General features: G+C 33.0%; 2 protein-coding genes across 2 annotated transcripts; both read left to right on the forward strand.

Annotated features, from left to right (window-relative positions):
- Positions 1 to 6022: 6022 nt before the first annotated feature.
- LOC127092735 (MLP-like protein 43) lies at positions 6023 to 6842 on the forward strand. The gene is made up of 2 exons (XM_051031619.1): positions 6023 to 6232; positions 6333 to 6842. Exons 1-2 carry the CDS (start codon positions 6049 to 6051, stop codon positions 6605 to 6607), a joined length of 459 nt encoding a protein of 152 aa, XP_050887576.1. The 5' UTR covers positions 6023 to 6048; the 3' UTR covers positions 6608 to 6842.
- Positions 6843 to 23726: 16884 nt separating this feature from the next.
- LOC127092737 (MLP-like protein 34) lies at positions 23727 to 25278 on the forward strand. Its single transcript, XM_051031620.1, has 2 exons — positions 23727 to 23910; positions 25004 to 25278. Exons 1-2 carry the CDS (start codon positions 23727 to 23729, stop codon positions 25276 to 25278), a joined length of 459 nt encoding a protein of 152 aa, XP_050887577.1.
- Positions 25279 to 25632: the final 354 nt, after the last annotated feature.

Raw genomic sequence — 25632 nt, forward strand, 5'->3', positions numbered from 1 at the left:
CACTTTAAAAATGAGCTCAGGTTCTTGAAAAGAGAGAACAAAAACAAGAATTTAAGTGAAACAAAAGACAATCTTATTATTGTCATTTCTGAAATCAACATGATAGTGGACGTTGATTCTTGGTGAATATACTCTGGTGCTACCCGTCATGTGTGCAAAAATAAAAAGCTATTCAAGATCATCAGTGAGGAAAATGGTAATGTTTTGTACATGTGAAATGCCTCTATTGTCCAAGTCAAAGGAAAAGAATCAGTGGAGATTGAATTCACTTCTGGAAAAACACTCACTCTTAAAGATGTTCTTTATGTTCCTGAAGTTAGGAAGAGCTTAATTTATGTACCTTTACTTAATAAGTATGGTTTCAAATCTGTATTTGAGGGAGATAAATTTATTCTCTTCAAAGGGGGTATTTTTGTAGGGAAGGGTTATCTTTGTGAGAATATGTTCATGTGTAATGTTTTTAATAATAATAATAATGTGATTTCTGTTTATATTGTCGAGTCTTGTGATTTATGGCATATGCAACTAGAACATGTTAACTTGAGAAAATTAAATGATATGATAAAATCAAATTTAATTCCGGCTCTTGACAAAAATTCAAATTCATGTACTACTTACATGTTAACTAATATCACAAGACAATCTTTCAAAGGAATTGAAATAAGTTATAAGGTGTTATATTTAATTCATTCAGATGTGTGTGATTTACATGGTTGGCCCACCATTGGTGGTAAAAAGTACTTTGTCACTTTCGTTGATGATTGCATTAGATTTTGTTATGTTTATTTAATGCTTTCTAAGGATGAAGTCTTAGACAAATTTAAAATATTTAAAGCACAAGTAAAACTTCAACATGAGACTTTCATTAAATGTTTTAGAAGTGATAAGGGAGGGAGTTTTATCATCCTATATGTTTTGAGTCCACTAGTATTATGCATAAAAAAACTGCACCATATTCCCCACAATAAAATGAGATAGCAGAAAGGAAAAATAAGGTGTTGGAAGAAATGGTAAATGTCATGTTATCCTATTCGGATTTATCTAAAGGATATTGGGGTGAAACTATGCTAACTGTATGTTATATATTAAACAGAGTTCCTAATAAAAGGAACAAGATAACCCCATATGAACTATGAAAGAAAAGAAAACTCAACCTTAACTATTTTAAAGTTTGGGGTTGTATAGCAATTGTAAAGGTTTCTGAACCAAAAAGAAAGAAATTGGGAGAAGGAAGAATTGAATGTGTATTTCTGGGCTATGTAAAAAACAACAAAGCATATAGATTCATGGTTATTGAATCAAATGACTCATATCTGATTAATACATTGATTGAGTCAAGAGATGCAATTTTTCAAGAAAATAGATTTACCTCAATTCAAAATCTCAAAGACATTGTTTATTATGATGTATAAAGTCTAGAAAATAATATATCCAATAAGGATACCTTAACATGTTCAAGACCTAGAAGAAGTAAAAGAATCCGAAAAGTGAAAAACTATGGATCAGACTTCTTCATGCTCCTTGTTGAAGGAAACAATGATTCCATAAATCATCATGGACCAATTTTTTATAACCTAGATAATGATCTTGAAACATTTGAAGAGACTATAAAGTCTCACGATTCTTCCTTTTGGAAGGAAGCTATTCAAGAGGAAATAGACTCAATTATGGGTAATAAAATTTGAAAACTAGTACTCCTCCCAGGATCAAAACCAAAAGGTTGTAAATGGATCTTTAAAATAAAAATGCAAATTGATGGTACCATTGAAAAATTCAAAGATAGACTCAATTAAAACCGGTAGATTCGCTGGAAATTGCATTGATGTTGTTGTTCTGTTTGTCATTACAAATTCTCTCTGAATCACAATCGGATTCTTTGATACCAATTTGTTGTAACAAATATTTTCAAGAAAGATTAAAGACATAGAAGAAAAGAGAGAAAAGAAAGACAACTGAAAACCGAATTATGAAAATTATGATTGAGTTAAGTTATCTGTTTACATTATACAAAGTCCTTTAAATAGGCAACTAAACCAAATGTCCAAACTATACAGACCGACCCAAATCCAAAACATATAAAATGTAAAATACAAAATTATAAGTTACATTTCGACACGACTATATTTTATATTCGGCTACGTTGAATACAACTAACTCTTGAACTTCGACTAGCTACTTCGACACAGTCGAATGCTAGCTTTCAATCAGAACATAGAATTACAACTTTTAACACATACTCAATGTATTTTTTAGCTTTGCCAATCAAACTAAAACAATTATTCTCATTGGTGTTGTAACCTCTGTGGCACTATTTTCACTAGGAGTCAATTCAAATATCTCCTGCACTAAAGCACAATCCTTAACTACTAACTTGTCTAGATTATTATAAGTCTTCTGCTTTGAGGAAGGAAAAGCTACCACAACTTTTTCACAATTTTGAACTTGCAACATCTTCAACGTTTGAAATTGGTAATACTATATTAAGTTTTCCATGTCCTTCAGCATGATTTCCACTATACTACTTCTCCAACATGATATTGGAATGGCGTAATTGCAGTGGCGGAACTGAGGGGGGACGTGGGAAGGCCACGACCACCCTCAACTTTTTATTTTTTTTAATTCATATATATTAAATTACTAAAACATCCTTATTTTAAATTAAAATTATTTTTTATTTTTTATTTTTCATTCAAAGTTAGGTTAAAATACATATAAGGTAAAAAACTCCTATCTTTCCTTTCTTTCTCACATGGGTTTGCTACCGGCACCGAAATTGGAACAGATTAAAGTGATCGGCATCTAACAGGTAAAAAACTTTATTCATTCTTCTTTTATAAAAAGTAACAAATTAAAGTGATTGTTTGATTTGTGTTTTTGAGATTTTTAGGGTTCTTCTTTCTTGATGTGTTAAAATAATCTATATGAGGTTTATTATACCAATTCATAACACTGTAATTTATAAATATAGTTATACACTTTAATAAGGTTTATTTAATCATTGTTGCTGCTAATTTCAAATAGTGAAGTTACCGGTATTTGAAAACGGATTAAAGTTGATTAATTAAGTTTATTAATTTTTTTCTCTTTTAATTTTTATGTTCTTTAAATTGATTTTTGGATCTGATATGATATTATAGGAAGAGTAAAAATGAATAATAGGAAAATTGATTCTTTTTTCAAAAGGAAATCACGTGAAATTGAAAGAGAAGAGAGAGATGAAGAAATTATAATCCCGACATCCGAATCTGAAATAGTTCTTGAGAATCCAACAATTGAAGAGCATCATGGTTTTGAAATTTCTTTGGAACGCGATCCTGGAAAGCGTCCTCCGATTTGGCAATATCCACCAAATCAAGTGGATGCAATACGAAGAGCTTATCTAAAATGGGGTCCATATCAAATTCATTTAGAAAACTATCCTTTGTCCGGTAACGAGGATCATCCGAGAAGGTTTCAACATACTTGGTTTAACATATTTCCATCATGGTTAGAATATTCACCATCTGAAGATGCTGCATATTGCTTACCATGTTACCTTTTTAGCAAAAAACTAAGTGGACGTCCCAGATCACTTGTCTTTATTTCTATGGGTTTTAGAAATTGGAAGAAAGTTAGGAATGGAAAACATTGTTCCTTTTTTAAACACATAGGGAAGGATCCTTGCTCACCACACAACAATGCAATGAAAGCTTGTCAAGACTTGTTGAATCAAGATGGTCATATTAGAAATGTTATTCAAGTGCAAAATTCAAGTCAAAGAATGAATAATCGGTTACGACTCAAGACTTCAATTGACATTGTTCGTTGGTTAACACTACAAGCTTGTGCTTTTAGGGGTCACGACGAAAGTAGCAAATCAAGAAATCAAGGTAACTTTCTTGAGTTATTGAAACTTTTAGCATCCTACAATGATGAAGTTGCAAAAGTTGTGTTGGAAAATGCTTCACAAAATTACAAGTATACTTCACATCAAATTCAAAAAGAGCTCTTGCAAATCATTTCTAGTAGGGTGAAAAAGAGTATTCGTGAGGAAATTGGTGATTCCAAATTTTGTATCGTTGTTGATGAAGCTCGTGATGAGTCAAAAAAGGAACAAATGGCTCTTGTATTAAGATTTGTTGATAAAGTTTGTTTAATACAAGAAAGATTTTTTGATGTGACACATATTAAAGACACCACATCTTTAACTTTTAAGGAAGCAATATGTGATATACTTTCTTGATATAACCTTGATGTTTCTAACATTTGTGGCCAAAGGTATGATGGTGCTAGCAATATGAGAGGAGAATGGAATGGTTTACAAGCCCTCTTTATGAAGGATTGTCCTTATGCATACTATGTTCATTGTTTTGCTCATCGATTGCAACTTGCATTAGTTATATCATCAAGAGAAGTCAAACTTGTTCATAAATTTTTTGAGAAGCTGATCTTTGTTGTGAATGTTGTTTGTTCTTCTACAAAGCGTCATGATGAGTTACAAGCTGCCCAATTAGAAGAAATTGCTTATTTATTAGAGAATGATGAGATTGTAACTGATAAAGGTACAAATCAAGTTGGTACATTGAAACGGGCTGGAGATACTCGTTGGGGATCATATTACGACTCAATTTCTAGCTTGATAAACATGTATGAAGCAACTTGCTTAGTTTTAAAAAAAATTGCAAAAGATAAAGGGAGTTATGCTACACGTGGGGATGCAGATAGTTGTTACAATTACTTGAAGGCATTTGATTTTATATTTATTTTGCACTTGATGAAAGAAATCATGGGAATAATATATATGCTTTGTAAAGTCTTACAAAAAAAAAATCAAGATGTAGTTAATGTTATGAACTTGGTTCGTTCAACAAAACATCTTATTCAAGGTTTGAGAGAAAATGGTTGGGATATATTGTTTACTAAAGTGGTATCTTTTTGTGAAAAGCATGGTATTGAGATTCCTAATCTTAATGATGCTCATTCAACAACAAGATTTGGACGCTCCCGTCTTGAAGAGAATCAAGTCACAATTCAACATTACTTTAAAGTGGAAATCTTTTTCACTACCATTAACAAACAGTTACAAGAGTTGAATAGCAGATTCAGTGAGTAGGCAATGAATTTGTTATCTCTTTCTTGTTCTTTATCTCCTAAGGATGGATATAAAGCTTTTAGCATTGATACTATTTGTTCTTTAGTTGAAAAATATTATCCTATGGATTTTAGTAATCAAGAGAAGAATAATTTGCAATTTCAACTCCAACATTTTCTATTTGTTGCTCGTCAAGCATCAAACTTGAATAATTTATCAACTATTCAAGAACTATGTTCATGTTTGGTTGTATCTGGACAGGCTGAAACTTACTTCTTGATTGATAGACTACTTCGTCTTATTATGACTCTTCCCGTTTCTACGGCCACAACTGAGAGGTCTTTTTCAGCAATGAAAATTATTAAGACTAAGTTGAGAAACAAGATGGATGATGGGTTTCTTGGAGATAGCATAACAGTATATATTGAAGGGGAGATTAGTGCAAGCATTAGTTCAGAGTCAATTATTGACGATTTCAAGTCACTCGAAACGCGTAAAGCATTATTTTAAGGTAGTTTTAAGTCATGTAATTTAAATTTTTAGTAATTAACTTTGTATTTATTTTAACTTTAATATTTTATTTAAAATACTATTTACATTTTATTTATAATCTTTATTTTACGTTAGCGGTCATCCCAAATTTTTTTATCTGGTTCCGCCACTGTGTAATTGTTTGGAACTTGGAGTTATAAAGTTATCTCTTCCTTCGTTATCTAATATTTTTTATCATGACAACTAACTCACATTGTTGATATAGGTTACTAATTGTTTGGAACTTGGAATTATTAATTAATTATAATAAAAAAATATTAAATAATAAATTATTTTAGACAAAACGTGCACTAGGCAATGCTAGAGACTTGACGTGTAATGCACTTACTAATTAGAAAATGTGCAATGTCAACTTATACGTTATTAGTAGAGTGATTTATAAGTTCTATATTGTTTTATATCTATACATTATATAGAGCAGAAAAATGGATTTATGTGGGAAAGTATTCACTGAATATGAAATTGAAGCATCTGCAGCTAAGTTCTATAATATTTTTAGGAAGCAACTTCAACATATTCCTAACATTTCCCCTGAAGTACATGGAGCTAGAGTGATTGAAGGTGACTGGGAAAATGTTGGTTCTGTCATACAATGGGAATATACAATAGGTAATTAAGGTTTTTATGTTTCGTAGTTTTTTATTTTATTTTATTTATTGCTCAAAAGTAATATATTTGATTTTAAATATATACTTGTGAATTCCTGCAGATGGAAGAGAAGAAAGTGCTAAAGAAAAAATTGATACTCTAGATGATGAGAATAAGGTCATCACATATAGTCTCTTTGATGGGGAAGTGAGTGAGAATTACAAGAGTTTAAAGGGAACATTAGAAGTGATGGATGAGGAATATGGTGCACTTGTGAGATGGAGTTTTGAGTATGAGAAAGTAAAGGAGGATATTACAGGTGCATTTCCTAATTCATACTTGGACCTTGTTTTAGAGGTCACAAAAGCTATTGAGGCTCATCTTGTCAAGGAATAGAAGCAAAGATGAAGTGTGTATGGCTCGAGTTTTATAGCTTGTCAAATAAAATTTGTTTCATTAAATTGTTTAATATAAGAGAAATGTTATCCGACAAATAATGTAACTACTGTAATAAGAAGCAAATCTTTTGTTACTTTTGTATTTGATTAGAGTACATCTTTGGTCTTTATATAGATTCAGAAACTTACAATTATTAGTAAATACTATTAATAGGTCACTATCTCTTGACCTTCCAACTACAACAGACTCTTAATCTCTCCACTAACTTATTAATAGAAACCCACTAACTATAACATTAAAGTTTATTCAACAAAACTCCTTTGTAAACTTAAATGTTTCTTCTATTCATCATGCCTATCAATTTCTTGCCTCTGTCGAAGATTTATTTTGATAGTGGTTTTGTGAAAATGTCTGCTGCTTGATCCTTACTTGCTACATGCTTCAATTCGACATTTCCTTCCTTCACGTGTTCTCAAATGAAGTGGAAGCGAACATCAATGTGTTTTCTCCTTTCATGGTTTACTGGATTCTTTGCTAACTCAATTGCTGACCTGTTGTCAACTTGTATTATTGTTGCACCTTTCTGTTTTAGCTCCATTTTACTCATCAATCTTCTGAGCCATATTGCATGACAAACGCACCAGGATGCTGCTACATATTCTGCTTCACATGTCGAAAGTGTTACTATTGGCTGTTTTTTAGAAAGCCAAGTGAATGCAGTATTTCCCATGAAGAACACATATCCAAAAGTGCTTTTTCGATCGTCTATGTCTCTGCACCAATCACTGTCAGAGTAACCAACCAACTTGTATTTGTCGGAATTCGAGTAGAACATCCCAAGTGACACTATTCCTTGAATGTACCTCAGAATTCCCTTCAATGCTTTCCAATGTGTGTAAACTGGCTCCTTCATGAATAAACTTATAATGCCTACACTTAATGAGATATCTGGTCTTGTACATGTGAGATAGCGAAGACTTCCTACCAAACTTCGATATTTGCCTGCTTCTACACGTTCTCCTCCATCAAATTTCGACAACTTTGTTCCTGGTTCCATTGGCGTCGAAGCCGGATTACAGCTTTCCATCTTATATCTTTTCAAGATTTCTTTTGCATATTTTTCTTGTGAGATGAAGATTCCTGTTTCTTCTTGTCGAATTTCTAGACCAAGAAAGAATCTCATCATGCCTAAGTCTGTCATCTCGAATTCACGTGTCATTGTGCTTTTAAATTCTTCTATCATCTGACCATTACTGCCCAGAAAAATAAGATCATCGACATAGAGAGCAACAAGTAATACATTCCTTCCATTTTTCTTCACATAGAGGGCATGTTCGTACGGACATTGCTCGAACCCGTTCTCCTTGAAATATGTGTCGATACGTGTGTTCCATGCCCGAGGTGCTTGCTTCAGCCCATATAGCGCTTTCTTCAATTTCAGTACCTTCTTCTCTTCTCCAGCTTTCATGTACCCGAGTGGTTGTTCAACATAGACTTCTTCTTCTAGTACACCATTAAGAAAAGTTGTTTTGACATCCATTTGAAATATTGGCCATTTGAATTGAGCAGCTTGAGATATGAGTAATCGAATTGTCTCCATTCTTGCAACAGGTGCAAATACTTCGTCATAATCAACTCCTGCTTTCTGTTTGTATCCCTTCGCAACAAGTCTCGCTTTGTATCGTTCTATTTCTCCTTGAGCGTTCATCTTTTTCTTGAATACCCACTTTACACCAATGGGTTGACTACCTTTTGGCAATTCAACTAGCTCCCAAGTGTTGTTGTGGTTAATCGCCCTGATCTCTTCGTCCATGGCACTTTTCCACTTCTTGTCTCGTACTGCTTCTTCAAAACTGATGTTTTCAGCATCTGCGAAGAGACATACAAGGTGCACTTCACTTGTCGAATCATACAGATCTTGCAAACTTCGCATTATGGGTTGTGGAGGTTCATCTTCATTGTCAGAGTCTTCAAGTTTTGTGGAAATGTTTGGTGGTACAGCGACAGATGATTCTTCAACTTCGACGATAACTTCTGTCGAACTATTCCAGTCCCACTGACTTGCTTCGTTTATTCAAACATCTCTACTCACTATCACCTTCTTTCTTATGGGATCGAATAGCTTGCACCCTTTTGTTTTCTCATCATACCCAATAAGTATGTATTTCTGACTTTTGTCTTCAAGCTTCGTTCTTCGTTGATCTGGTACGTGTGCATAAGCCCCACTACCAAATACTTTGAGATGAGAAACTGTTGGCTTCTGTCCGCTTCACGCTTCTTATGGTGTTTGATCTTCTAACTTCGAATGTGGACATCGATTCTGAACATAAATGGCACATTGTACAGCTTCTGCCCAAAATTCCTTTGGCATGTTCTTGCTTTTAAGAATTGAACGAACCATGTCAAGGACTGTTCGATTCTTCCTTTCAGCCACCCCATTTTTTTGAGGTGAGTATGCTGCAGTTAGAAATATCCTTATGCCCTGCTCTTCACAATACTTCATAAAGGTTGTCGAAGTATACTCACCACCTCTATCAAATCGAATTGCTTTAATGTGTCTGTCGGTTGCCTTCTCCACCATTACTTTGAACCTTTTGAACACCTCGAATGCTTCAGAATTTTCTTTCAAGAAATAAACCCATGTCTTCCGTGAGTAATCGTCGATAAAGGAAATAAAGTATCTTTTCCTACTGAAAGATTCTGGCGTGATTGGCCCACATATGTCGGTGTGAATCAATTCAAGGATATTCTTAGCTTGATATTCTTCCTTCTTTTGAAATGAAGTTCTTGTTTGTTTGCTAAGCACACATTCTTCACAGAACTTTCCTTCATAATCCATATCTGGTAGTCCATGCACCATGTTCTTTTTCGCCAACCTTTTTAAACCAGCATGATGTAGATGACCAAAGCGTATATGCCATAGTGACGCTTTGTCTTCGAAATTTACTTGTAAACATTTTTCTCGAACGTTTATCAGATTCAGTTTGTACATTCGATTTCTCTCCATTTCGACACGAGCAATCAGATGTCCCAGCTTGTCCTTCAAATGCAGTATCCGTTCTTTCATAAGTATCGAATAACCTTTTTCTGTAAGTTGTCCCAAACTCAAGATATTGGTCTTAAGATTTGGTACATAATAAACATCTTGAATTGATCCAATCAACCCATCCTTCTGCAAGTAACGGATCGTTCCCTTGCCTTCGACCTTCACTTTCGATGCATCTCCGAAAGACACATTTCCATCTTCAATCTTTCTCATTTCTTTAAACAAGTTTTTATAACCACACATATGGTTACTTGCTCCTGAGTCAAGATACCAAACATTATCATTTGAGTTGATCTCATTTTGAGCCATCAAGAGAAAACCTTCATTTGCTTCAGCTTCCAAAGTTAGATTGGTTGTTTCTTCTACCTTCTTTTCGATTCGAAAATCTTTTGCAAGATGTCCCACTTTATCACAGTTATAGCATTTGAATGAGTTGCAATCCTTCGCATAATGACCATACTTCCCACACTTGTAGCATCCAAAGTTGGAATGGTTCGACCTACCACCTCTTTGACAACGTCCTCTGCCACGCCAATTTTGCTAGCTCGACTGTCCTCTCTCGAAGTTGCTGCCTGTACCACTTCGACCACTGTCACGTCCTCCACGACCACGTCCTCTTCCTCGAAATTTTTGAGAAAAGAGTACCTTTTCGTCTTTGATTTGCTCCTTGGTTTGATTTGCGTCCTCTACTCCTTCTTCCTTCTTTTTCATCTTACGTTGTTCGTGTGCTTCGAGGGAACCAACGAGCTCTTCGACTGAGAGCGTCGAAAGGTCCTTCGACTCTTCTATTGCACACACAATATTCTCAAATTTATCTGTTAAAGATCTCAAAATCTTTTCAACAACTCGTGCATCAGTTACTGTTTCGCCATTTCTGGTGAGTTGGTTCACCACCTTTTGTACATGCGTGATGTAGTCAGATACATTTTCTGACTCCTTCATCTGCATCCTCTCCAATTCGCCACGAAGTATTTTGAGTCGAACTTGCTTTACTCGATCTACTCCTTTGAACACTTTCTCTAGCGTGACCCACGCTTCTTTCGACGTAGTCGAACCGACAATCTTTTCGAAGCCTGATTCATCAACAACCCTAAACAACATGTATATTTCCATTTTATCCTTCGATCGTGTCTCTTTCAATGCCTTGTTTTGAGCTGTCGTATATCCCAAAATATCTGTTGGTTCTTCAAACCCATCTTTGGTCACCTCCCACGGGTCTAGAGATCCGAGAAGAGCTTTCATTTGGATACTCCAGTTTTCATAATTTAACTTCGTTAGCCGTGGCAACGACATTTGATTCAACATGTTTGCCATTAGCTCTGATGCCAATTTGTAATAAGAAGCAAATCTTTTGTTACTTCTGTATTTGATTAGAGTACATCCTTGGTCTTTATATAGACTCAGAAACTTACAATTATTAGTAAATACTATTAATAGGCCACTATCTCTTGACCTTCCAACTACAACAGACTCTTAATCTCTCCACTAACTTATTAATAGAAATCCACTAACTATAACATTAAAGTTTATTCAACAACTACAACACAAAATTTCACTGTTTTTAGGATTTTTTTTATAAATGTTTTTCCTTATTTTAAAATATGTGCGTTAGAATGTGAAAGAAAGTTGTTATTGAATAATACAGTTTTAAGTTGTTTTATTTACATAAATTATCAATTATTTATATAATATAGAATCACACTCTTAACTAACAACCTTATAAGTAACTAGTAGTTAGTTATGTTATAGTTAATTACATTCTAACATTTTGTTAAACACAATGCTGCAACATTTTATTTAACATTCCAATATACACTCTCTTAATCTGAAACTAGCAAAAGAGACAGATTAAAATATGATACAAACATTAGATTCATGCACATTGTTGAGCAAAACTCAAATGACACAAACTTCAATTCTTGTTCTAATGTAGTTGAAAGACTCGAGCTTCACTGGTTCAGTTAACACATCTACAAGCTGCTCTCCTGTCTGTCAATGCTTCATCTCAATTGTATCATCTTTGGTCAAGTCCATAAGAAAGTGAAATCTTACATCTATATGTTTGCATCTTCCATGCATCAACAGGTTCTTCGACAACTTGATTGTGGAACTGTTGTAACACATGATGATTGTACTTTGCCTTTGAGTCTGACCAAGCTTGTGAAGAATGTTTTGAAGCCACACTGCTTGACAAGCACATGAGGTTGTTGCAACAAACTCAACTTCAATACTTCACTGCTACAAAAAAACACATTTAACCTCGGACACGAAATTGATTTTACCTTGGTTATAGAGGCAAGATAACGAAGAGCGTCATGAAAACTCTCTACTTTTCCCACCGGTTTAAAAATAACTGAGGGGTTAGTTTAAATAATCATGGGTTTGAACCCCATAAATACCTTTTTTATATTTTCCAAACTAACAAATGTTGGATATCTCTAGGAAGAGCAAATGTTAGAGATCCTCGTTTCATTGATTTTGAGGAAGATCAAATGTCTGATATAAAACAAACAAAAAAAGTTAGAAAATAAAATAAAAATATTCAATTATATGATTATATAAGAACACAAATCTTGAACCTAAATAATTTTTTGCTCTTGCAATCCATCATTGAGAAATTTTTCCAACAAAATAATGAGAACTCATCCTTGTCTTTTTAAGTTCAAAGTTTTCATGTTAAATATTTTATTATCAATTTTTAATATTCATAATGCTTTTATAATGAGGATTTTAGGTTTCGCGAGGATCACTAATGACAGTGTCTTGAGCATTGATACTCATTAAATGGACAACAAAAATTTATTTAAGGACGATGAAGAAATTGAATAAACACGCTTATATTTTACCTCAATTATTTCTTAAAACCGAGGTAAAATATATTTCTTTTTAAATAAATAATAATAAAATATGTTCCAACTCAAGCGTTATATACCTCTCGGTTTCTGTTAAAAACCGAGGGGGAGAAACTTTTTTTATTTACATTGTTTACACAGAATATTAAAATAATTTGTTTAACAAATCAAGAGTTTGACAATGAATTCTTTGAGAATAACCTATCTTTTCAAATTTCTGATAAGTTATCTATTCAAACTAAAAGAATTTTTTTCTGTATTTGCAATCCATCCTAGAGACATTTCATTATTTTGAGAAAATGTTTTCATGGCAAATGCTTTCACGTGAAAGAGAACATAAAAGAGAACGTGAAAGAAAAATGAATGATTGTGTTTAGGAATAAATGTCCCAGTGTTGTCATTAGAGGAAAGTAATAAATTTCTCAATGTTTTAAATATAGGAAGATTATTACAAAAATATAACAACAACATCAACATCATTATGTGACATAGATTGCAAGAGCATAAAAAAATGTTTTGTTCAATATTGAAGAACATTAAAGACTTTTTCTCAGAATCATGCTTTATTATGTTTTTCTTATTACTTACAGAAGCAAGACAAAGACAATGAAAACAACATCTCTCTCTCTCTCTCTCTCTCTCTCTCTGGTCATATCTTTTCAACTCTTAACTTTTAATTTTTGTCTAGGATAGTCTCTTCATCTCCTCCCATTTCTTAAATTTTAAAATCTCTCCTTTTCAAAAACTTTCTTTGCTTGTGATTTCAAACTTATACATGTTTTAATGATTAGAAACTTTGGTCTTATGTCATTGAATTTTCAAACTTTTTTTCTTAAATCAAATTTGTAAATAAACTTATCCATATTGACTTAAATTTCAAAAGACAAAAAGAACTAACAACCTCATTCAAATCTTTAGTCCTTTTGTGCCTTTTTTCTTGTTAAACTTTTAATTAAAATCAATTCATCAACTTCTTTGAAATTTTTACCACGAACTACGGGATTTTGATCCCTCATTTTTATGTTGGTACGTAGGTATAAGACCGAAGGTCTTGTCAAACACAAAAATATAATCAATGAATTATTTTCTCATCCCCTCACTCTACTTTTTATCAAACATCATTTATACCAAAAAACATATGCACACAAAAAGAGCTCCCTAGAACTACCTAGGACACTTTGGGCACTAACACCTTCCCTCTGTGTAATCACCCCCTTACCTGTAATCTCTGACATTTTATTAGTTTTGATTTTTAAACTTCTTATCTTTGGATTTTGTTCATACTTTTTACCTTGTCCTTTGGAAACAAGAAAAGTGCGGTGACGACTCTGATTTTACTGACGTTAAGTTTACCCATAACTTGATGGTCATGAATTTACCGCTACAAAAATTAACCTCTCTATATATGTATCATTTATTTTTGTTTTCAATAGTTGTTTTTGAATTATTGATGATACATATATGAGATTAGATATACTGATTTTTTTTAGTTTTTTACTATGAAATTTAAGATTTTCTTTAAGTCTTTAATCTCAAATTTCGATTATCTTTTTTAGATGTTAACTCGCGAAGACCCACACGAAAAATCTGTTATCCAAACAATCTAGAAACTAGCTAATCTGAAAGAAAAATGGGCGCATTCGGGGCTCTATATCAAAACTGCGGTTTGGGCCAATTCGATATGTTAGACCTGAACATGTCCAAACTAACCCAATGTCTACCTTTACACGTGAGTATAAGCGCACTAGGGGATAATTAAAAGGCAAAATGCTTTTTTTCCCCTTAATTATATCCTTGGATTCATTAATTATTTTTTTATGTCAGATTATTCCTTTAACTTTTAAAACGTGTTATGTTAGTCAATTTCGTTTAATTAGCGATGAAAAAATTCAAAAATGGATCGTTAAATTTATTGCTAATTAGATAAAAAAGAACCAACACGACACATTTAAAGAGTTAAGAGATCAATATGATACAAAAAATAATTAAGAGACTAATCTTAATCTAAATGTATAGTTAAGGGGGAAAATCATATTTTTTCTAATTAAAAATATTATGTTGCGGTGGATATTGATTTATCATATTATCTATCTAAATTTATTCTTGTTTAAAAGAAATATATTTTTAATTTTGATGTTAGGTATGAAAGAATTTTTTCATTGCGTTCTTTTGGTGAAACTATTAGTCTCTCGCTATAAAATTGTCGCATTAAGCCATTTAAAAAGAAAAATATATCACATAAGTTACTTTATGTTCCAAAACCTAATCAACATGCATGAATATCTATAGCTAAAGTAGATAAGCTACTATGAAATGATTCAATTTTTATGGAGAAAGTTTTGGATCTAACTCAAATGAGACTTCCTCAAATGCCCAAGAAACAATTGATGCTATCAAACATCTAGCCAATCGAAATGAGACAAAATAAATTGAGAAAAAACACGTAAATCATACTTATATTATAAATATTATTCAAAAGTCATTGATGATGAGATCTTCAATGCAAATGTTAATCATGATACATATTGAAAGAATTCGGAAGAATTTGAAATTCATCAATTTTTCTTTAAGAAATTCATCAAAATTTATGAAAAATTTCGAATCTAATTTTGACGAATAAGAATCAATCTTTTTGATTGATTATTTCTTTTGTTCTTCACTCTTCACTTGAGTAAATCAACCACACTATGTTGCAAGATCATATCGCTGCACAATTGTTAATGGAAGAAGAAATAAAAGATGAAAATTTGGAAGAAAGGGAATTAGGGTTTTATCAAAATAAAGGAAAAAGAAGAAGAAGAATTTCTACAGAGTAACTCTTTGCTATCAAACTGAGATTTTATTCAACTGTGCAACTGCACTTATGTTGTCTTACAATCAATAAGGGTTACTCCCTATTTATAGGTTTTGGACTTGCTTTCTCCTCAAGCAAAGTCCAAATACCTAATTCTGTAAAAATCCATGTTGAGGCTAACTCCTCAACACTTCGACAACTAGGTGTTTCGACAGCAACATGCTTCGATACCATGAATTACATTCTCAAGACACCCTCTAATTCATTGTGTCTAAGCTATCTACATTCATCATAGACTTTAATTTCTGGAACACTTCGACCTGCACTCCTTTCGTCATGATATCTGCAATATAATTCTCATTTCTGCAGTGTTCCAAGTTCAACTTTCCATTAGCTACATGCTCTCGATGATATTTGAACCTCATTTCGATGTGCTTGCTTCGTCCATGTGATATCGGATTCTTCTCCATATTGATAGCAGACATGTTGTCGATCTTCATGCTAATCGCTCCATGATTCTTCCCTGTAATCTCTTCGACCAAATTCACCATCCAAGTTGCTTGACATGCACAAAGAGAAAAGACTATATACTCTGCTTCACACGACAACGATGCTACTACTGGTTCTTTTCTCAAACTCCAAGCAACTGGTGCACCACCTAGCATAAACACATAACCAATTGTGGATTTTCTATCTTCAACATCACTACACCAACTTCAGTCGGTGTATTCCACTAGCTTGCATTTTTTTTCCTTCAACGGTTGCAGGAAACAAAATTCCATAGTCGAGAGTTTCTTTCAGATACCTTAGTATCCTCTTCGTCGCTGCTAGGTGTGATACCTTTAGCTTCTACATGAATCTACTCACCATACCTACATTGTATGCTAGATCAGGCCTTGTGTGAAAAAGGTATCAAAGTGATCCAATGAGTCTTTTATACTGCGTTGGATCAATATCATCTTCATCTGTCTCTTTCGACAATTGAAATTTGAGCTCAGCTGGATTCGAAGTTGAGTTGCAATCTTGCATCTCAAATCTCTTGAGTATTTCGCTTGCATATCTTCTTTGGTGAATCATCAAGCCTCTATTATTCTTGTAGGATTCGATAGGAAATATGAGATATTTCCCAAGTCTTACATTTCAAACTCCTCACTTAGGTCATGTTTCAAATCTTCGATCTCCTTCTTGGAACTTCTTGTTATCAACATGTCATCGACATAGAGACATTATATAAGAAACTCACTATTTCTTCTTCTTACATATGTTGCATGCTCATTTGTGCACTTCACAAATTCCTTCTCTCTTAGGAAGTTGTTTATCTTCTTATTCCAAGCTCTTGGAGCTTGCTTAAGTCCATATAGGGCTTTATGCAACCTGTATACCTTACTTTCTTCGCCATGTTTCACAAACCTGGTTGGTTGTGCAACATAAACTTCTTCATCTAAGGGGCCATTCAAGAATGCACATTTCACATCCATCTGACACATGTTCCAGTTGTTCATGTTTTCTAGACGAACAACCAACCTGGTCGTTTCAATTCTAGCCGCATGTGCGAAAACTTCATCAAAGTCGATTCCTTCCTTCTAAAGAAATCCTTTTGCTATAAGTATTGCCTTGTGTTGAGTTACTTCACCTTTGGGATTCAACTTCACCTTGTATACCCACTTCACATTGATTTCCTTCTTGTCTTGAGGAAATTCGACAAGTGACCAAGTGTTGTTGACTTTGATGGACTCCAATTCCTCATTCATTGCTTTCACCCACTTCGAATCCTTCAATGCTTCAGATGCATTGACTGGTTCAATATCTGCATAGAAAATATAGTGTACCATCTCACTTTCATCATCGACCACATCATCTGATGTAATCATACAGTCTTGTAACCTTGCAAGCAAGTATCTTGTCCTTTGAGGTTTGTTTGTGCTTGCTTGACCTCTGACTTCTTGTTGAACTTCTCTTTCGACTTCACTTGTTAGTTCTTTACATAAGGTTCTTACAGAATATTTCTTGACTTTTTTAGTCTAATCTCATTCCTTAAGCTCATATATGATCACGTCCTTGCTGATCACTACTTGCTTGTTCACTGGGTAAAATAACTTGTAACCTTCATTCAAATGATATCCTATTAGGATCATCTGACTCGACTTATCATCAAGTTTTCTTCTCAAATGATCAAGCACATGTTTATGTGCAATATATCCAAATACATTCAGATGACTCAAGATGGCTTGACACCATACAAACATTCTCCTGGCGTGATTCCATCTAGCTTCTTCATCGGACATTTGTTTAAAATATATGTTGTTGTCGACATAACTTCTCCCCAACATACTTCTCACCATATTCATGATGGTTTTATTCTTTCTTTATGTAGTTCCATTCTTCTGTGGAGTGTAGGGTGGCACCACCTCATGCACAATCACTTCTTTCTCATAAAACATGTCAAAAATATTTCAACACATATTCTCCACCATCATCAGTCCTCAGAGTCTTGAGTTTTCGACCACTTTGTCTTTTGACCATATATTTAAACTTGGCCAATACCTCAATCACTTCACTTTTCTTCTTGATCAGGTAAGTACATATTTTTCGACTGAAATCATCTATGAATTTGACAAAGTCTCTGTTGCCTCAAATTGAATCCACCTGGATAGGACTACACACATCAAAGTATATGACTTCGGGGATTTCCTACAACTTGCTTCATGTATCCTTGCTGATGTTGTTCTTGTTGTGAGAAAATTCCTTACTTTGAATTAATTTTGAATGATAGCAAATTGTGTGATCATCATCCATACGTTAGCTGTGCATTACATTACATGATACATTTGTGTTTTTATTGTGGTTTTATCCCATTTTATTGCTGCATAACTTTACATAAAGACCTACATTGACACATCTCTTAAAATAACACATAAAATCCATTTTGTGTCAGTATGCATCAACACATAAGCCTATGCATCGATACATACTGCATGTGGTATATCACAAAACTCCTTTTGTTCAGTATGCATCGATGCATACGAGTCATGCATCAATACATGAAAGGCAAAAGGCTTTATGCATCGATCCATACGATCCCTGCATCGATACATGACCAATTGAAACAGCCTGTGTATCAATGCATACGCATTAGGCATCGATACATGCTAGTGGAAAAATCACATGTATCAATGCATACGCATTAGGCATCGATACATGCTAGTGGAAAAATCACATGCATCAATACATACGAATTATGCATCGATACATGATTAATCAATTTCACCAAAAATTTACTTATCTTACAGTATGCATCGATGCATACTCTCATGTATCAATGCATAAAGCTGTTTTTGCTCTCTAACAGTTTCTTTAGTTGCTGCATATATAAGACATGTTATGACAACAGTGAAAGGTGACGAATTCTTAGAGGGAAAAACAATTGAACACAAGATCAAAAAGCAGTGTTGGAGCAATTGTTTTGAGAGCACATAGAAACCTGAAAGACACTTCATCTTCTTCATCTTCTCAATCACTTTTCTTCAAGAACATCAACACATAATAATTCTTGTTCTTTGGATTAAAGGATTATCGAGATAACGTTCAGTGGTACGATCAAGGATCTAGCTGTGGTTTTCAGCGGAACGATCAAGGATCTAGCTGAGTTGAAGATTGAAGGGGGTTTCTAGGAAAAACCTACTGGTTTATCCTTCAAGAACTGGAGTGTTCTTGAGGGTTTGGGAGTCACGTTTGCAGAACAGATTCAGCCGCAGCGTTGCGTTTGGAGATCGGGGGATTTCGCAAGCAGGTCGTGGAACCGGTGAATTGTTTGCAATTTCGTGCAGGAAATTCTTGATCGTGCTCAGATCAAGTGAAGGTTCATACAAGAAGAAGTTCTTGGAATTTAGAATTCTGTCTTTGTATCATAACCTTGTATCAACGGATTCGGCAATAATTGATAATCAAAGTTCTCAATTTCATTTGAAATTGAGAGGGAGACGTACCCACACGCGAGGACGACGTGGGGAACTTCCTTACCAAATCTCTGCGTATCGTATTCTTACCTTACTCCTTTTTACGTTTAAAATAGTTTTCGCAATTTCAGTTAGTGTGTGTTGTGATTGTTCCTTTTGCAAGACAGCAGTGGCAAGAAAACAATTTCAATTAAACACTACTGTTGTTCATCATTGATCACATACACACCAACTGTTTGACAAAATTGTTAGCTAGGTTTTATTCATTGGAAATAGACGTTAATAATAAGTGCATTCAATTAGCTAAAATTCTGGTGTGGATTGTTCCTGTCATTCTTATTCAAATCCAGCATTAAGCTCGTGTGTCTGGTTTTCTAGTAGCGGTTCAGAATAGACGGAAGTCGATTCGGGACTAAATTTTTCCGCCAATTTTAAAAACTCTGATAAAACTTTAAATCCGTTAAATTTCAAAGAGGTGATCTATTCACCCCCCCCCCCCCCTCTCGATCACTAGCCACACCGTCTAACACTTGTGCTGCTTCGCCTGCACACATTCCTCATGTACTTTATTTGGAATATCAATTTTTGGTAACCCTGAAACTATATTTCTTCTCTTCAGGTCTATGATGTCTTTGAAGTTGAGATGTCCAAGTTTATAGTGCCATATCCATTCATCCATGCTAGTTGAAGTTGCAAGGAACTTGTGCTATATCACATTTAGTTCAATCTTGAATGTTCTATTCTGAGACATTAGAGCCTTCAAGATTAACCTTCCACCTGAGTCGAGAACTTTCATTTTCTTATCCTCAATCGCCATTTTGTAGTTCTTTTTGATCAACTTCCCTATGCTGAACAAATTACTTTTCATGCCTGGTATGTACAGTACATTGTAAATTACTGACCTTTTTCCATCTTTCCTCATAATCAGAACATCACCAATACCTTAAGCTGCTAGAATATTGCCATTTGCATATTTTACCATGTTCTTCATTGAGGGTTTCATGTTGACAAACCAATATTTCCTACCAGCATGTGTGATGAGCATCCAGAGTCCAAGTACCATTGGTCGTAAAATCTTTCTTCAGGACAATCACTAAAGTAGTGACCATATTTTTGACAGTTGAAACACTGAATGTCGCTTTTGTCAGGTTTTCGACCACCACCTCTTCCTTTACCTACAACACCACCTCTTTGGTTGCTTTGGTATGAGGACTTTCTCTTATTCGACCATCCTCCTTCTTGCTGATTTCGACCAGTCGAATAGTTCTAGTCTCCTCTACCTTTGTTGTCGAACCACTTTCCTTTGCCTTTCGTTTCTCTTGTTGATTGCGCCTGCAAAGCCACATCACTTTTCGACTTCCCAATAGTTTTTTCATCCATTCTTTTTTCATGAGATTCAAGTGTCCCTTGAAGCTTTTCCTATGTCAATGTTGACAAATCTTTCGACTCTTCTATGGCTACTACAACATGGTCGAACTTTGGATACCTCAAGATCTTTGAAACTACTGATCTTGATGTCAACACTTCTCCACATACCTTGATTTCATTCACCAGTTTTGTAACCCTACTGAAAAAATCAAGTATGCTTTCATTCTCTTCCAACTGAAAGAAATTCATACGTTCTTTTGTGAGTTTGTAACCTCACTTCTTTCACCTTTTATGCACCTCCAAACATTTTTTCAAGAATTTCCCATGCTTCTCACGTTGATTCAACATCACTAACCTTTTCGAAATTGCCTGCTTCAACGCATTGATGGATCATAAAGAGAGCTTTATAATTTTTCTTCTTCAATTCTTTGTGTGCAACCTTTTCTTCATCAGTCGCGTTTGTTGCAAGCGATGTAACTCCCTCATTCACAAGACCCCAAAGATCTTGATAGCAAAAGATAACCTTTATCTGTTTTCACAAATTCTCATAATTCTGATTCTTCAGAATTGGGAGACTTGTTGGAAAATGCCCATTTGGATGATTCATCACCATCGTATTTTTCTTCCCACGAATCGCTTAGCCAGTGCTCTGATACCAGATGTTGGAAATTCACCAACTTCTCTTCAAGAAATTCACAAAAATCTATGGAGAATTCTGAACCAAATCTTGATGAACAAGAATCAATCTTTCTAATTGATTACTCCTTTTTTTCTTCACTATTCACTCGAGTGAATCAACCACACTAGGTTGCAAGATTGTATCCCTTCACAATTGTTAATGGAAGAAGAAATAAAAGATGAAAATTTGGAAGAAAGGGATTTAGGGTTTTATCAAAATAGGGGAAGAAGAAGAATAATTTATGCAGAGTAACTCTCGGCTCTCAAACTGAAATTTTATTCAACTGTGCAACTGCACTTCTGTTGTCTTAAAATCAATAAGGGTTACTCCCTATTTATAGATTTTGGGTTTGCTTGCTCCTCAAGCAAAGGCCAAATACCTAATTATGCGAACACTGCAAAATTGGGCCTAAATAAAATTCTATGTTGAGGCTAACTCCTCAACACTTTAACAACTAGGTGTTTCGACAATGAATTATATTCTTAACAATCATGACTTTACTTAAGTTGTCCCCAAATCTAAAAAGAACAATTCAATAAAATCAAATAATTTAATTATTTATTCAATTTATTTTTTCTTGGAAAGGCACACAAGGTATCTAACTCAGCCACATAAAGAAAAACAAAAATTCTAAAAAAGAACACAAGTCTCCAACACGACTAGGGGAGGAAAATCAATAATGACAAAAGGAACAAAAACAAAAAAACAAGAACCAAAGAAACAAAAAAAAAAGGATAAAAGTTAGAGATATTCAAACTAGGACTATGGATGGCAATTTAATCCATCCCCAATGGACACCCGCAAAACTATCCACAATGGGTAAGGTAAAAACCCGTAAAAACAGGTACGGGCTCGGGTATTTATCCACAAAAATAAGCGCGTGTGAGTGCGTGTATTGGCATTTTGGTATCCATCCCGCCACATACCCGCATAATATATATATTTATATATTTTAATTTTAATTTATATTATTATATAAAAATATGTCTATCAATTTTAAATCATTACGGATTTAATATAAGTGATTGTTTATTTTAACAATAAATCTTTTGAAAACTTTTTAATTTTTGTAAAAACTTAAAATAATATGATATTTTATAATTGATATATTTATTTTTAGTAGGAATGCGGGTAATGGGTACGGATATGGGTACTTACGTACCTATAGGGCACGGGTACGTGTGTTAACTTTGGAGCCCAAACGAGTATGAACTCGGGTACAGAGATTTTTTCAAATCATATGTATGGGGATGGGTACAATAGTATTCTGCCCAAATCCTGCCCATTTCCATCCCTAACTAAAACCAATAACCACAACACCAATTTCAAGAAAAATCAAGAAGAACACTAGTGATATCGAGTACTCCACCGAAAGCTCAATGACACTCAAAAAAGCACAAGAGTTACCATAATTAAACAAGATGCAATTTCCTCATGTTCCACGTCATTTACTATCACCGACTTATCTAAAAACACTATATTGTGTAGAGATTTTCATATCAACCAAATCATTGCATATCATAAAACATATCCCTGTAATCCAAGGAACTCCACCAAGCGGATAAAACATCTGAAAGAGAAACGAAAGATTGTAGGTAAAACTACACACCAATCCAACTGCTAAAAATTTTATACCAAGCAAAAGTTGCTATCTTGCAGGTAAAATAATGATGACATGACAATTTGAGGGATCCTAAATAGAAGAGACAAGTGATATCCATAAACCAGTCCGAAGGATCCTCAACTTTGGTGCTAAGGAGAGACACTCCTTTACATCAAGGAGACACAAGTCGAAGACAAGGAACTTTACCACCCATGATAGAAGAAGCAGTTTCATATCTACTAGATATCTCTCCTATATTTTTTAATATACAATATTTGTTTTTTAAAAAACAATTATTAAAATATGCATGAAAGTGTTAAAATATTAAATAAAAAATGAAAGAGAAGTTTTAAAATTGATGCATATTTTTAGAATATTCTGTTAAAAATAAATGATAATATTTTAGAGAAAACAAGAACATCATTATTCAATCCCTTAATTTGTACAATTATGCGTATATTTTTTTGAATATTCTGTCTATAGGCTATAGCGACTAGGATGGATGAACCACCATAAACATTATTCATTCAAGAGTATTCTGCGAATATTTGGTTCACTATAATTTTTTTATTTTACTACACCAGTATACAAATGTCAACTTAAATATACAAATATTTTGTGATGTCCTATTAATACATAAATTTATGAATTAATTTCAATAATTTATTAGTTTGATTTCATCTAACATCTGAACAAGTCTCATAATCTGAAACTTTTTGCTAGTGGATTGAACTATTAATTTTATAGTAAAATTAACCTTCTATTTAAGGAAATGTATTTCCAATTTATGAGTAGAAACATCATTAGAGAGCATAAACATGTCTTTAAGTGGGAAAGTAGAGAGTGAAACAGAGATTGAAGCAACTGCTGCTAAGTTCTTCCATATTTTTAGAAAGCAACTTGAACATGTTCCTAATATGTCCCCAGAAGTACATGAAAATAGTGTGCATGAAGGTGACTGGGAAAATATTGGTTCTGTTAAGGACTGGAAATATACAATAGGTAATTTAAGTTTTGAATATCTCATAATATTATTTTATTGCTCATATATATATATATATATATATATATATATATATATATATATTATATATATTATATATATATATATATATATAATTATATATATATATATATATATATATATATATATATATATATATTATATATATATATATATATATATATATATATATATATAACAGTTAAAGTGAATATTAAGCGATTAGTTTTATTATAAAAAAAAATTGAATGCAGAAATCAAAACTTAAAGGATTAAAATAAAATGGTATATTTACAATAATTATTTGTTTTTAAATTATTGATTAATAAATATTAATAATTTATTTATATTAATGTAACTAATTAAAATAAAATAATGTATATTTGAAATAATTAGATGTCTATTTCAATTAGAATAAATAATGAATGTAGTAGTTTAATTAATGTGTTATTGAATAAAATGATAATATACTTTTTATATATATTTTTTATTATTTTTTTTTTTATAATTTATTAATGTGAACTTGTGCTAATTATTTTTTTTGCCAACTATAATTAATTTTCTCAGAGTACTAAATAGATAATTGGTTCATTCAAATTGTCGGTAAGAATAACATCATTCAATATGATTTATTTAATTTTAAAAAATATTATATATGTTTTAAAAAATCAAATATTCTCTACACACAATCACATAGATTAATTTCTCGAATAGAATAAAACCACAAAAAATTTCTTCAAAAGCATTTAACAACACGGCTGCATGTTTAGGGTTAGACTCGAACTTAGAAAAATTTCTTATTAGATAAAAAGAATACTATCATTTTAATAATAACAACATTAAATATGATAAAAATATTTAAAACTTATTTATATTTTCCGCAATCATATTTAAAACTTTTAACTTATAATCAAGACTGGAAAAAGTATATACTCTAAAACAATTCTTGAAAATTAGATTGGTAACTAATTTTGACATTTTTAACACTTACAATATACACCAAACTAAATATATTAATTTGTCTCTATATTCTATTTATTAATTTATTCTAATCATTCAACTCTGATTGTAAATACTTATGAAACCCTGCAGAAGGAAGAAAACATACTACAAAAGAAAAAATTGAATCTATAGATGATGAAAATAAGATAATCACATATAATGTCTACGACGGGGATGCGACTGATAGTTACAAGAGTTTTAAGGTAACATTACAAGTGATTGATAAGGAACATGGTGGGGTTGTAAAATGGAGTATTGAGTATGAGAAACTGAAGGAGGATATTACAGCTGCATCTCCTGATTCATATTTGGTCTTGTTTGCAAAGGTCACAAAAGATATTGATGCTCATCTTGTCAAGGAATAAGAAATATAAATGAAGATAAAGTGTGTTTGGCTAGATTGTTGAGATGAATGTGATTAGTCTTGTGATGGTTTATGTTTTTAGTCACACATGTTTGTTTCTTTTGATAAAAAAAGGTCATCAATTATTGTTTATGATGTAATGGAATATAGGTTTTTGATTTGCGATGTTGTTATTTGATGTGTGTAAATGGTTAGCAAATGCTTGTAAAATATTTATTTTAAGTAAATGATTAATGTATTCTGTTATACACAAAATTCTCAATATACTATTTTATGGGAAGATATTTAAATGAGACTCGTTAAATTGTGTGTTATTTTTAGAAAAGCAATCTGATCAAAAGAATGAAAAGAATAA

Source organism: Lathyrus oleraceus, chromosome 6, assembly GCF_024323335.1.
Source record: "Lathyrus oleraceus cultivar Zhongwan6 chromosome 6, CAAS_Psat_ZW6_1.0, whole genome shotgun sequence".
NCBI classification, from domain to species: Eukaryota; Viridiplantae; Streptophyta; class Magnoliopsida; order Fabales; family Fabaceae; genus Lathyrus; species Lathyrus oleraceus.

Bases quoted from the DNA above. Each gene is read 5' to 3' on its own strand.
- LOC127092735 (XM_051031619.1), top strand. From the start codon at position 6,049: ATGGATTTATGTGGGAAAGTATTCACTGAATATGAAATTGAAGCATCT. The intron at 6,233-6,332 runs GTAATTAAGGTT...GAATTCCTGCAG, and splicing joins ACAATGGGAATATACAATAG to ATGGAAGAGAAGAAAGTGCT.
- LOC127092737 (XM_051031620.1), top strand. From the start codon at position 23,727: ATGTCTTTAAGTGGGAAAGTAGAGAGTGAAACAGAGATTGAAGCAACT. The intron at 23,911-25,003 runs GTAATTTAAGTT...GAAACCCTGCAG, and splicing joins GGACTGGAAATATACAATAG to AAGGAAGAAAACATACTACA.